Below are 14,653 nucleotides of genomic sequence, written 5' to 3'. Positions count from 1 at the left end.
GCAGCTCTCTGATTGGCTGAATGCGGTCATCCTGTGTTCCCCATAGACATCAATGGTGAGAATTCACCAATGAAGTCTATGCAGGGTCCCACTACATCGTAACCACAAGCTTAATTGAGTGTAATCTTGGGGTTACATCATTGATACAATGTTGCAACTCCCTTTGCGGCCAGGGGATCCCTTTAATGGGGGGGTCCCCAACTCCCCAGGGATCCCCGGCCTGGGCTGACTAGTGGTCAGGGGTAATGCTTTGGCCAGGGAAACTGGTAAAAAGTTTTACCTGGCTGTGGCATTATCCCCCCGCTAAAATGAGTTTGTGCTGGTTTTGGAATTTTCAGGGGACCTCTACTCGTTTTGTCCCCTGATTTTCTGGAACCAGGACCAGCTCAACAAAGCCCTGTGCTGGTTCTTAATATACCGGGGTCCCCTACACATTTTGGCCCCTGTATTTTTTGAACCAGGACAGGCTTTTTAAAGCCCGGGGGGGGGGCGTAGGGCTTTTGGGGAGGGGGTGCACGTCATTTTGTTTTTAAATTTAAAACCTTTTACATAAGTACACACAGAAACATGCACGTATCTCAAATCTTTCCGTCTCTTCATGTAGTCCTAGACAGACTTCATGATGTTGAGATCAGGGCTCTGTGAGGGCCATATCATCACTTCCAGGACTACTTCTTCTTCTTTACGCTGAAGATAGTTCTAAATTATATTGGCTGTATGTTTGGGGTCGTTGTTCTGCTGCAGAATAAGTTTGGAGCCAATCAGACGCCTCCCTAATGGTATTGCATGATGGATAAGTACCTGCCTGTATTTCTCAGCATTGAGGACACCATTAATCCTATATATATATATATATATATATATATATATGTATATATATACTGTATATATATTGGTGCAGGTAGGCGGCACTCGGATCGACTTGAAATAATGCACACAGTCTCGTATTGGTTTTATCGACATTTCAGAACTGTATTTTAAAGTTCTTTCATTGGGATAAAAGTAATGAAACATGTCTTACCTTTTATAACAAACACCCAAGTAATCAGCAGCCTGTCGCAGTAGACTCCGGGCACACTCTATTGCCTGGAGTTTACTAATGCTCCGGTTACTGGTCAGCCGCGCCAGTCGGTTGCCGGCCACCGGGGAGAGAGGGTCCCGCACGGGGAGTACACATGAGTCCCCTCCTCTCTTAAGATGCCCCTGCTGACGTCACTACATGAATAACCCATCACCAGCATGTGTGCAAATCTCTTAGGAAACCTAATCTATAACACAGACAAAAATATATATTAATGATGTGTTAATAAAACTACTCTTGAGGGATCATAATCTTAGCTACTCTTGGGGTATAAAGATAAATATCTAATTAGTAGAAAAAGCTGCAGTCAATCTGAAAATAAACTATAGGGCAGATGTACTAAGCTCTGGAAAGTGACAAATTGGAGAGTGATAAACTACCAGCCAGCTCCTGTCATTTTTCAAAAACAACCTGTAGCATGACCGTTAGGATCTGAGTGACTGGGAGTTTAACAATTTAAAATTTATCACTTTCCAGAACTTAGTACATCTCCCCCTATGTTTCATACTAATAATGTTCTGGCTAATAATCAATTAAAGCCAACTTGCCTCTTGTGCAAATAGTAAGTGTCCTCTCACTTGATATTAAATGACAACACAACATTTAAAGGAAACATTGTAAACCTAGCTGTTTGGAAACTTTATCCCCAAAGGGACTAAACAATCTAAAAATGCACCCCTCTTATGGATATGGAACGTGGTTGATTATTCTGTATCCCAGAGAGGCTAAGTTGTGTTTGGCCTCTAAGAAATGTTTGGCTACGGGCTGTTCACTTTGTCCCTTTTGAAGGACTCTTTTAAGTTTCTTTTGCTTGTATAACAATGTATTATGGAGTGGTCTTTAAGAACACAGAGGTCTGTGTTACTAGATACAATGGGCCTGTATTTTTTTACTTTTTGTTTAATGATGTGAATGGATTGACTACAATGGTTAACCCACGGTATTCTCCGTTGGTTCTGTTCTTCAGTTTTTAATAATTCTGTATGTGTTTTAAACCTATTGGATGAAAACTGTTACTCTGTAATAAATTATTTTGATCCATTGGTTTAGAGAACACTGTAGTTATTCATTTAGATGCAGACTTTTTAATAGTGAAATCTAAATAATTAATCTGATTCTCATAAATTAGATAAGTATATTTAACAGGATGATCAGTATTATTATATTGTTCCAATAAACTCATCACAATCTCAGCTGGACCGTACCATAATATAAACAGGTCATCTATATACCTTAAAAAAAGATAATGTGTGTAGAGATGTTGGAAGTAGAGAAAAAAACATCCTGTTCAACAGTGATCCCATGGCACATCCCAATACTTGCAAGTAAAAATTTACATCAAAATAAACTCTAGTAAATCAAGAACAGGTTAATGTTTGGTCCGCTATAAGCTTAGTAAAGTTAAAGTTTATTTAGCTTTTCCAGCCAATTCATGGTGGTGGGGTTTTTTTTCAAAGTAGAAGTATGAATTCCTTCAAATGAGGCACATTTTTGATGAGTTAAATTCAGTTCCTTGGTGGATTATTCAATTACACAAGTAATATTAGGTCCAGGGAGCATTTGTTCAATATGGTGATCCACTTCTTACAGAAGTTAATATCATGCCAGTCAGTGTGTGTGTGTGTGCGTGTGAGTGCGTGTAAGTAATTGTGAGACACATTGTTACTAATAAAAGCTTAGAAGGTATAAATGAAATATAAATAAATAGTAAAATGGATAATATATATACACTCATCTTTGTTGGGATTAAATCAAGTCACCCAGAGAGCCCTGATACATATACAGTCAGTTTTGGATTGTTATCCACTAACAGGCACAGTGATATTCATTCATACCTTGCTGTTCATGGATAGGCTAAAGATCGCAAAGGTGAGGCGTCTGATTATATTCAACAGTTAATCAAATTGTTCACAGTTTCACATACAAAAACAAGAGAACAGTGATAAAGGCTCAATCCAATTAGGTGCGAGTTTACAAAAGGGGGATTGTTTTATGAAATTTGCACACTTCGCACTAATGTGCGCTCCCAAGAATGTGAGATCCTATTAGAAATGCCAATTCGTGCTATTCTTGGAGAGGTTGTGCAAATTTTGTACAAAAAGCAAACTGGGAAAAGAGCATGAAAAAGTGGGAAATCCATCCTGGACCCCCAAAAACTGGCAACTCAGATAGCAGGACCCTATAGAAGGCTGTTAGTAGCCATAAGGAAAGTACTGGAGGTTCTTAAATGGTGTCCAATATCTGTTTTTTGTACTTTTCAAAACTGGTTGAAAAATTATAGAAAGCAAGAGTTTTTCATCAAATTAAGGGCCTGATTCCGGTTGGTTTGCAAGGCTGCGTTCACACGCAGCCAGCCAATGTTTGCATTCTGCGCATGCATTGCTCGTGCGCGAACTGGCCGCTGTGATCAGGAAGCGATCGGGAGCGATCTTGAAGCAATCGCAGTAAGTAAGCAGAGTCTTCACACAGTGATTGACAAGAAGTGACCATTTGAGGGTGATGAAGTGGGGTGGTCAGAGAAACGCAGGCGGGCCTGGGCGTTAAACGCTGTTACAGGGGCTTGCATAAGTAAGCCCCTGTAATAGCATACACTAGCAAAGGTCTAGATGTGGACAGGAAGTTTAGCAGTTTGTGCGGTAGGGTCAGGTCAACCACAACTGTGCGGATGGCTCTGATGTTACTTGATGTTATCGATGTTTTTGCAGACTTGCCAATGCATGCCAGTTGAAGTGGATGGCATTATACAGTGGTGGGCGTCCTGGTATAGAGCTGCAGTTGCCATGTGATTGCATTCATTAGCATATTTTCACAGCCAGTGGGGTGCGCGCGAATGCAGCCTTGCGAACCAACCTGAATTAGGCCCTAAAGTCTTTCCAGCATTTTGGGGTACTTGTATAGTGATTCTTTAGTGTTGTTTGTTAAGTTTATAAAAAGTCAGAATAAACACTTTTACCTCTCATCTGCGAGTTCAAAAACCCCTCTCTCATCATTTACACCTCCACATACCTGTCCCACATCATTTACACCTCCACATACCTTCCCCACATCATTTACACCTCCACATACCTGTCCCACATCATTTACAACTCCACATACCTGTCCCACATCATTTACACCTCCACATCATTTACACCTCCACATACCTGTCCCACATCATTTACATCTCTACATACCTGTCCCACATCATTTACACCTCCACATACCTGTCCTACATCATTTACACCTCCACATACCTGTCCCACATCATTTACACCACCACATACTTGTCCTACATTATTTACACCTCCAAATACCTGTCCCACATCATTTACACCACCACATACCTGTCCCACGTCATTTACACCTTCACATACCTGTCCCACATCATTTACACCTCCACATACCAGTCCCATGTCATTTACACCTCCACATTCCTGTCCCACATCATTTACACCTCCATATACCTGTCCCACATCATTTACACCTTTACATACCTGTCCTACATCATTTACACCTCTACATATTGTGACACAGTCAGATTAGGGGTCCCTCTCCTGGGTAGAGGTCTCCTTCCTTACACACACACACACACACAGCAGCAGGGAAGCAGCACACCAGTCTGGATGCGAGTACAAGCTGGTCGGCGCCAGTCTTTATTGTACAATGTCAGAAATAACATAAAGAAAACGTAAACATAAATCCTAGCCCTGTCGGGGCACTAACTTCACAGGTGGTTCCCTCACTACCAGAACCTGGCAGGGCCTAATGCCCTCACCAGCAACAAAGGCACAGCACAACACTCACAGTTAGGTTTTCAAGTGTCTCTGAGCAAACTCCCTGCCTGCTCTCCCAGGTGAGACACTCAGCCCTAAACACACAAGGCTTATATTGGCCACTCTCAGGTGGGGACCCTAACAAGCCTGTTACCAGGCTGCGAGAACCAAAACCTGGAGTGGCCGTGGGTGGAGCCCTCCCTCTCCTCTCACCCACAACCCCCAGGTCCCAAACCGGCTTTTCAAAAAGCCGAGACTCAAGCCTGCTACACTGCAGACTTTCTCCTGGGGGTTTAGAACACATAAGACAGGAATCTGGGACAAATGTACCTGCCACAGACCACTTTACCAGTGATCCTATCACAATACGTGTCCCACATCATTTACACCTCCACATACCTGTCCCATGTCATTTACTCTTCCACATGTCCCACATCATTTACACCTCTACATACCTGTTCCAAATCATTTATCCTTTTATTAAGCTTTTTTTTAGAGAAATTCACATGAAAATTGGCATTTCTTTATTGGCAACGTTATGCTATTTAAACCCTTTCAAGTGCATGATGAGTCATTGGGAGGGGTGTACCAGAGGTTTTGCACTGCATCCCAACATTTTGACCTTAAAATTTAGATTTTCCCTAACTTTTCACCTGCTCAATGGGGTGCACACAAAATAAATGTAAATTTCCTCTAAAAAATCAATGCCCTACTCGCACCTATTAAAAATGATCTATTATTTTGACTTCAGACCCTTTAGTTAATTATATGTATCATTCAGGTTATTACAGTCAGATCACAATCATACAGATCAGCACCATACTCTTAGGTTTTATTATCACCTAGAACACTTAGAGGAGTGAGCGCAGTTACTTTGTTTCATCGCATCTAATTGAATTGACCACCAAAATAACCAATGAGGAGCTAACACGTATCCTGTATTCAGAACTTTTAGGTTCAATTATTTAGTTAACACATCACATGATGATACATGTAAAATGAAGCAATAAAATGTATTTTGTGGCTACTTTGTTTGTTTGATCAATTATGTATTGCCTGTTCAATGTTGCATCATTTTTTGCCTGGTATGTAATAACAATCAAAACAATGCTCTTTGTTTGATTGACTGCAATACTTTTCTTAATACATTCTTTTACTGCAAACCATGAATATTAATAACTACACATTATCAATTCAGTATTTTTGTTGAATTTCAATATTATTCACAAATATATATAATAGATGTTGAAATGCTTAGATGTTTTATATATACACAGTATGTGTATGTGTGTGTGTGTGTGTATATATATATATATATATATATATATATATATAGTATGAACAGACAAGTGGATGAAGGTGTTAAGTAACAATTTCCTGAAATATTACTGTTTTTAATGAATGAAGGTGTTATGACCTAGATATCATAGTAACAATGTTATTTTAAATAGTGGTAGTCTATTTACTGATAAATTTTGTAAATAAAAGTGCTATGTCCAATTCATGACAAAGGTAAAATGTATCTTTAATTCTAAATATATCAGTTTCTTCTAAACATAACACATGCTAATGACTTATGCTGATCTCCACCTCCACCTCCGGGAACATTGAAAACATCGGTTGCACATCATATTTCTGAGCACGTCTATGCTGTCTCAGACAGAGCAGCTCTCCTAAGACAGTGGGGCCACTGCAGTTGCTAACGTATTCGCAGAGGCTCACTAGGGCATGCCCAGAAAGCTGCCCGACACACCTGCATTTTTCTAACCAACCCCCCGTTACCTCCCCCAAACGCTGACTACTTGTCACTCACTTTGTGAATAAATTCTCTCATCACTAATTCATCTTTGAGTGCACGGCTTTTAACGCATGCTCCACTGCTCTGAATTAGGCCCAAAGTCGCAGAGGAAGCACAACGGAACTAGGCGTGAGAAAAAGCAGAATCCGCAGCATCGTAGCACTTGGTATACATATTAAGTCTCATTCGCACACAGACATAGAAATGTCGTACATCAAATTGACCAGTGCAATCTAGCAGAGTAGTTTTGTCACTTCCAGTTATTTTATTAGTTTTATTTGTGCGAATAAGTTGCACATTTTAAGCAAGTATGCCGCTCAGCGCGGCCAAGTTGCCCAGAACCTGTCGCGTCTAGAGGGGCTGTTTGGCATGACTGAAGCCACAGTGTATGAGAACATATCTGTACTCTGACTTACCCCAACTACACCATGAGCAGAATAAATTTAGTGTCATAGCAGCAATAATCGCTGACCCATATTCAATACAATGGTTAGCTGCACACATTGCAATAGAATATCCCAATATCACTGATTTTCCTGTGCATCTCTGTAGTGTGAAAGGGAAAATTGGTAATGTTGGTGACCGCAGAGTTTCGATGTTCTTATTGTCCTGATGAAGTGCCAACAGCACTTATAGGACATCATCTGTAAATGTACCCACCCATAGTCTATAAATTTAGCTAAGTGCAAATTTACAAATATAGGGGGTGGTTAAGAGTTGTACCCTGATCTTATCGCTGCTTCGTCCAAAGATATGTGAAAGTATGGTAATGCTGCAGGAGGTTTCTACAGAAAAAAAGATGCCTCCTGCCGCAACTGTGCTGTGTCTGAAGAAGCAGCATCAGATCACCATTGCAGCCATCAGTCATCTGAGTAAGCGTAAGGTTACTCAGAATGGCTGCCGGAACTCTTTTGTCGGGGCTAGGAAAGCTGCATCGGAAGACGCATACCATGGCCTCAGCACACTCACAAAATGGAGGTAACACACGACCATTTTGTAAAAATGACCTTGTGGCCTCCCCCTCCCTGCCCCCAAATGGCCTCAGCCTCCCAATCAGGCTACAGCTTAGGGGGCACAGTGTGTGACGACGCAAGACCCTTTCTGCACATGCACAGGATGGATCCTGAGCATGCGCAGTCCTCCCACCATGCTTGCCGACATTCTGGCTGCCCCCTCCAGGAGGGAGCAGCCAGGTCGGCATAGCAGGGGGGTGTGGCTTTTAACGCATGCTCCACTGGGAAGCGCGGGCAGACATATTGGCATTTAACGCATGCTCCACTGGGAAGCGCGGGCAGACATATTACCAGGTATTCACAATCACAATAACCGATATTACCAGCATTGTGAAGCAGGGGGCGGGGTCATGATGATGCGATTCTACGTGAATCGCGTCATCGTCCCCCCCAACCTGCGGGGGTTTCTATTGCAACAGCAGGGGGTGCTTTCTGGGGTTGCCAGGAGTAACACATGATTTTCGGTAGGCTCCTGGCCGAATCGGGAGGGTAGGCAAGTATGTTGTACGCAACCATTGGGTTTGCGCACAACTATGAATCAGGCCCATAGAGTGGAATGGTATTCTATGCAACAATGGATTTTACAGTCTAATTAAGAGTGTATCACAGGAAATACACACCTGTGAAACAGATGGTTCTGCTGCCAAATGCTGGTCTAGATGCACCCTAAAGTGTGTTTTGCCTTCACTATTTCAATGACACTATTAATAATAGAACCAGTTTTCAAACCGTTAGTTTAAAGAGGAGGGAGGGTCCTGTATACTAAATACATACAGAAAGGCCAAATGCTCATTGCTTTTGACAAACATCTGGAAACCAATAATGCATAGCATATTAGGCATAATCTATGGTAAAAAAAATATGTTGATTTTTATTTTTAAGTTAATTACTTCATAATCACTTAGCTGTATTCATGATATAGCTATATTCTTAGCACTTTTAAAGATAACACATTTAATTGAAAAAAAGAGAAATTCTGTGAATTTTCACACATTTCTGAATCACTTACTTTGGGAGGGGACATGTTCACGCCTTACGGCAAAAAACATGCATAGCTATCAATTACAGCACAATTATTTCTATTTGCAAAGATGCACTTTTATCTATTGCAGTGTGTGTAGCATCTTATGCAATTTTTAGATGTTGTTTGTAAAATGAGAACTTCTGAGAGCCTCACAGAAATGTTTCTTCCTTTAAATTTAAAGGAAATAACATATTAAAGTGGAACTAAGAAAATGCATAACACTTAAAGCAATGCAATATTTCTCCATTGATACATTCCAATTGAAAGTATAAAATTAATATTTTGGATTGCTGTATGAATATTACAGTTACAGCATTTTCTAACTGTAAGTTGCGGTTTATAGAGATAAATTCTATTAGGTGCGAGTGGGGTGAGTTGCCTCCGCAACAGTGTGGAAATGCCGGCAATAGCCCAACTGGTGGTCTGATCTCATCCTGGACACACGGCTCTTTGTATGCAGCTCTATGGGGCTGTGACCAAAAATCAGCGAGTGCAGAGATACTGTAAGTGCGCTACAGTAAATGTACTTACTCGCTCAGTAAGCCGACTGGTGGCTAATAGGATTGGCCCCGTGATGTCTTTCAAAGGGATGGTACTGTGCCCTATGTACTGACAGAGGGCCAGATTCAGAGATGGACACAGTGCTGATATGTATGCAGTTGAGCAATGTTTTATTGGTGTGCATGCGCAAAACTCCCGGAATCTCTTACTGCACGTGTGCAAATACCAGTGTCTGCTGGTGGCCGCAATTGCTAACACTCTATCGCACATTGGAGCACAAAGGGAAGGCTGAAAGTATTTGCATGTTCCCGTAACCGCTATAGCAAGAGCAGCTGCATTAGTAACCATCTCTGAAACAGGGACAGACTCAGTATTTTAATGTGAAATATAATACTTTTTCCTATTTTTTTTTATTTGTATTACTAAACCCAAACATATTAGAATTAAGACTATATAACAAACCTACCTGTTTATCTTATATCTACAAAGAGGTCACACTAACTTAGTTAGAATTTATAGTTACCTGCCCTCCCAGGATGTCTGAGAGACACCCAGACTATTGGAAAAACTCCTGGACTCATGGGAAGGTGGCTATAGGGGATGGTATACAAAGTCTACATTTATCATATCGACATTTATCATGTGGACACTTCTGAAATGTTAACATGATAGAATGTCGACAAACTATCTCTGGTGGGGTGGCCCAGCAGTCAACTTATCTGGGCCCTGCAGCAGCAGCGTCTCCAGCGGGGGCTGCCGGGTCCTAGTGGCCATGTGTGGAGCAGTTCCATTGTAGACACTTGACAAGTGGCGCTCCTGTGAGTATTCTTCCTTATCCCTAACCCTCCCCCTAGTGCCTAACCATAACCCCTCCCCTTCCCCACAGGCTAGCCCTAGCGTCCCCTTAACCCTCCCATCCCACAGCCTAACCCTAACCTCCCCCTAGTGCCTAACCCTAACCCTCCCATCCCGCAGCCTAACCCTAACCTTCCCCTAGTGCCTAACCCTAAACCTCCCATCCCGCAGCCTAACCCTAACCCTCCCATAGTGCCTAACCCTCCCATCCCGCAGCCCAACCCTGACCTTCCCCTAGTGCCTAACCCTAACCTAACTGTCTCATCCCGCAGCCTAATCCTCACCTTCCCCTAGTGCCTAACCCTCTAAACCCATCCCGCAGCCTAACCCTAACCTTCCCCTAGTGCCTAACCCTCCCATGCCATCCCACGGCCTAAGCCTAACCTTCCCCTAGTGCCTAACCCTAAACCTCCCATCCCGCAGCCTAACCCTAACCTTCCCATAGTGCCTAACCCTAACCTAACTGTCTCATCCCGCAGCCTAACCCTCACCTTCCCCTAGTGCCTAACCCTAACCCTCCCATCCCACAGCCTAACCCTAATCTCCCCCTAGTGCCTAACCCTAACCCTCCCTTCCCGCAGCCTAACCCTCACCTTCCTCTAGTGCCTAACCCTAACCCTCCCATTCCGCAGCCTAATCCTAACATTCCCGTAGTGCCTAACCCTCTAATCCCACAGCCTTACCCTAACCTCCTAGTGTCTAACCCTAACCCCCCCATCCCGCAGCCTAGCCCTAACCTTCTCCTAGTGCCTAACCCTAACCCCCCCATCCCGTAGCCTAACTCTAACCTTCTCCTAGTGTCTAACCCTAACCCCCCCATCCCGCAGCCTAACCCTAACCTCCTAGTGTCTAACCCTAACCCCCCCATCCCGCAGCCTAACCCTAACCTTCTCCTAGTGTCTAACCCTAACCCCCCCATCCCGCAGCATAACCCTAACCTTCTCCTAGTGCCTAACCCTAACCCCCCCATCCTGCAGCCTAACTCTAACCTTCTCCTAGTGTCTAACCCTAACCCCCCCATCCCGCAGCCTAACCCTAACCTTCTCCTAGTGTCTAACCCTAACCCCCCCATCCCGCAGCCTAACCCTAACCTCCTAGTGCCTAACCCTAACCCCCCCATCCCGCAGCCTAACCCTAACCTTCTCCTAGTGCCTAACCCTAACCCCCCCATTCCGCAGCCTAACTCTAACCTTCTCCTAGTGCCTAACCCTAACCCCCCCATCCTGCAGCCTAACCCTAACCCTCCCTTCCCGCAGCCTAACCCTAACCCTCCCATCCCACAGCCTAACCCTAACCCTCCCATCCCGCAGCCTAATCCTAACCTTCCCTAGTGCCTAACCCTAACCCTCCCATCCCACAGCCTAACTCTAACCTTCCCCTAATGCCTAACCCTAACCCTCCCATCCCGCAGCCTAACCCTCACCTTCTCCTAGTGCCTAACCCTAATCCTCCCATCCCGCAGCATAATCCTAACCTTCCCCTAGTGCCTAACCCTAACCCTCCCATCCCGCAGCCTAACTCTAACCTTCCCCTAATGCCTAACCCTAACCCTCCCATCCTGCAGCCTAACCCTACTGTAGTCATTCTGAGAATATGAGGACTCACATGTCAACATTTCAGATGTTGACATTGTGAACATGTCCACATTTTGAAGATATTGAAATGTTGTTTGTTGTTGATGATGAGGCTTAATTATAGTGCAGGTTGCTATACGCTAATCATGAGTATGTAGATACATTCTGCTCTAAGAATGATCTTACTGAATTATGTAGTGGAGGATCTGTGGGCTTCCTCTACCCTAACTCACTATGGGCCTCATTTATCAACGAGTTTTATCACTCACAACGAGTGATAAAAATCATTGCATATGATAAATGATGCTCCAGCCAATGAGCTCCCAACTGTCATTTTTCAAACAGATGACAGTTGGGAGCTGATTGGCTGGAGCACCATTATCATACGCAACAAGTTTTATCACTTGTTGTGAGTGATAAAACTCGTTTAGAAATCATGCCCTCAGTCCTCTAATTGTAAGATATATTATTACAGATCATAGATAAAACTAAAATATAAAGATAAAAAGTTCAGTATAAAATATAAAGAGGAAAATTAAAACGTTATACATGTGACCTTTATCATGTTTAATAGCTTAAAAATAATTTAGCTATTTTAAGTCTGTGGTTTATTACACGTAGTATTAAAACATTTTTTGACTGAAATATGTTTTTAATTGCGGATTACACAGCTTAATTTACTAATTGCAAACAATGCGGGCATACAACACTATTTTGGCCATGTTTTGCAGAGATCATACTGTACATAGGAAGAGGCGCTACATTCAACCCTTGCTTGGGATCCAGTAATTTGGGGATGTGCCTATTTTTTGTGTGTGCAAATGATTATGCCTTGTCTGCTAGTACGATAACCTTTATTAATTTCCTATTTTATGTTATTCATCTATATTATTCAATAAGCATCTTAGCATCTTTTATTATTTATTTTTATTATAGGAGTGAGGGGACATTTAATTGTTTCATTAGATTGGTATTTATGTGCTGGTAATTGAAATGTATTTAAACTGCATACATATAAACGTGTTGCTATTTTCCTATTTATTCTCTTTGTGACACTAGGCAATGAAACACATAGTAGACTGGTTATGCTTTATCTGTTCTTACAAAAAAAATGACGACTCTCTTGTATTTTTTAGGGCCTACCGGTTCAACTCCTTCGCTGCCCCTCCCAACGCCTCTTAGATAGAATAATCCGACGCTATGCTGAAGTTTTTGATGCTGGTAGCGTATACATGACACACCTGACGGACCGGGACAAGCTGAGACTGCTCTACACACTTTCTGTTAATGCATATCCAATTGTTTTACAGGTAATGTTAGCTGCAGGGAAATATACAAAATAGAAGTGGCGCTAGCACCCCCTGGACTAAATACAAATAGAAGAGCAGTGATACTCAGATCTCAAGTGTGCTACTACGATCCTGCAGCTATATCCCGAGGGTCGGTTGCTTGGGCCTCCTAACTGAAGAGAAACTTAGTGAAAAAAATGGAATATGGGTGCTGGATCAAAAAAAAATGTATATCTTACAAAATATCATTAGACTAAAAGCAGATAATCTTATACGTCCCAATAATAACAAGCACAAACACATATTACGTGAGACAGACCGCAAGTGAATGTACATTTGAATCTTAGGGCCTGATTCAGAGGCACTCACTTTTTGCGAGCGTACGCTCTGAATCAGTGCGGGGAGGAATTTATCTTTTTTTTTTTCGTGTCCGCTCGCAAAGCTGTGGGTGCCTACAAAACAGGGCGAGCGGTCTATCAACATCGACAGCCGCCCCGTTTTGTTGCGAGCCCCGGAGCGAGTGATTTCTCACTCGCTACGGGGCTTGCGCGCATATGCACTGGCTCACCATCGACCCGCTTGCGAGCGCTGTGCGCTCGCAAGCGGGTCTGAATCAGGCCCTTAGTATCTAAAATGTGACTCACAAAGTAGCAATATATAGCTAGATGTTGCATATATCTGTTAAACACTCAGGAGTGGAACCTGGCTGTGTATGCATCTGCGGTCTGGACACCTTACTATTAGTAGTAAAAAACTAACACATAAAATATAAAGAACATAACAATTTCATATATAATCAGAGATTGTGCTTGTGATTATTGGGACGTATAGGAATATCTGCTTTAGTCTAATGATGTAAGATATACATTTTTTGGTTTATATGTGCCTTTCCCAGGTGTACTAGTAAGAATAAATATGTAAAAATGTCATTATTAGGGATGAGCGGGTTCGGTTCCCTGAGAACCGAACCCACCCGAACTTCGGGGATCCGGGGCGATCCGAGCCCAAGCTCGGATCTCCCTGTCTGCCCCGGATCCCTCTCCCGAGGCAAAACCTCGAGATCTGCTGTCGGATCTCGAGGTTTTGCCTCGAGCGGCCATTTAAAAAAAAATGCCTTTGCCTTTAATGGGCAAAGTGCTGATTGGCTGACAGAGCCGTCTGTCACGGCTCTCAGCCAATCAGCATTATGGTGCTCATTTGCATGTAGCACGGACTCGTGAGATCCGTGCTACATGCATCTGTGTGATTGACAGTGACACAGAGCACAGATGGGTCAGTGAGACCCGTCTGTGCTGCTGTGTATTTCAATGACACAGATGCACGCACGGACCAGGAGATCCGTGCTACTTGCATCTGTCATTGACACAGAGCACTAACGGGTCCGTGAGACCCGTCTGTGCTGCTGTGGTAAATAAAAAAAAAAAAAACCTGTGTAAAAAGAGAAAAAAATGGCGTCCTCCCCCCCAAAAAAAGAGCAACCAGCCCCGGGCATTAGTGACCCAGTGCTGGGTGTGCTTAAATACAGGGGACAAACGACATAGGGGTCCCCTGTACTTAAACACAACCAGCACCGGGCTAGTCAGAACCAGAGCTGGTTGCCAAAATACGGGGGACAAACGACGTAGGGGTCCCCCGTATTCTGCGCAACCAGCTCTGGGCTCTGATCCGGTCCTGGTTCTGGAAATACAGGGGAAAAAAATGAGTAGGGTTCCCCTGTATGTTCCAGAACCAGCACTGGACTTTTTCTAGCAGGGGGCTGATGCCAC

The 14,653-nt window shown here is 43.1% G+C and overlaps 1 protein-coding gene across 4 annotated transcripts in view; it reads left to right on the top strand.

The window, feature by feature from the left end:
- The window catches only part of DIPK2B (divergent protein kinase domain 2B), a 248,866-nt gene that overhangs the window by 220,704 nt on the left and 13,509 nt on the right, over positions 1 to 14,653 (top strand). For all 4 annotated transcript variants that reach the window (XM_088444943.1, XM_088444944.1, XM_088444942.1 and 1 more), the window contains one exon: positions 12,735 to 12,908. In XM_088444943.1, coding sequence (XP_088301069.1) covers positions 12,735 to 12,908 — 174 coding nt within the window. The remainder of the gene's footprint in view (positions 1 to 12,734; positions 12,909 to 14,653) is intronic.

The sequence above is a fragment of the Taudactylus pleione genome, unplaced genomic scaffold (genome assembly GCF_031769625.1).
Source record: "Taudactylus pleione unplaced genomic scaffold, aTauple2 ptg000374l, whole genome shotgun sequence".
NCBI lineage: Eukaryota > Metazoa > Chordata > Amphibia > Anura > Myobatrachidae > Taudactylus > Taudactylus pleione.
Note: the sequence above shows the minus strand (reverse complement) of the source record. Positions and strands in the feature narration are given on the sequence as shown.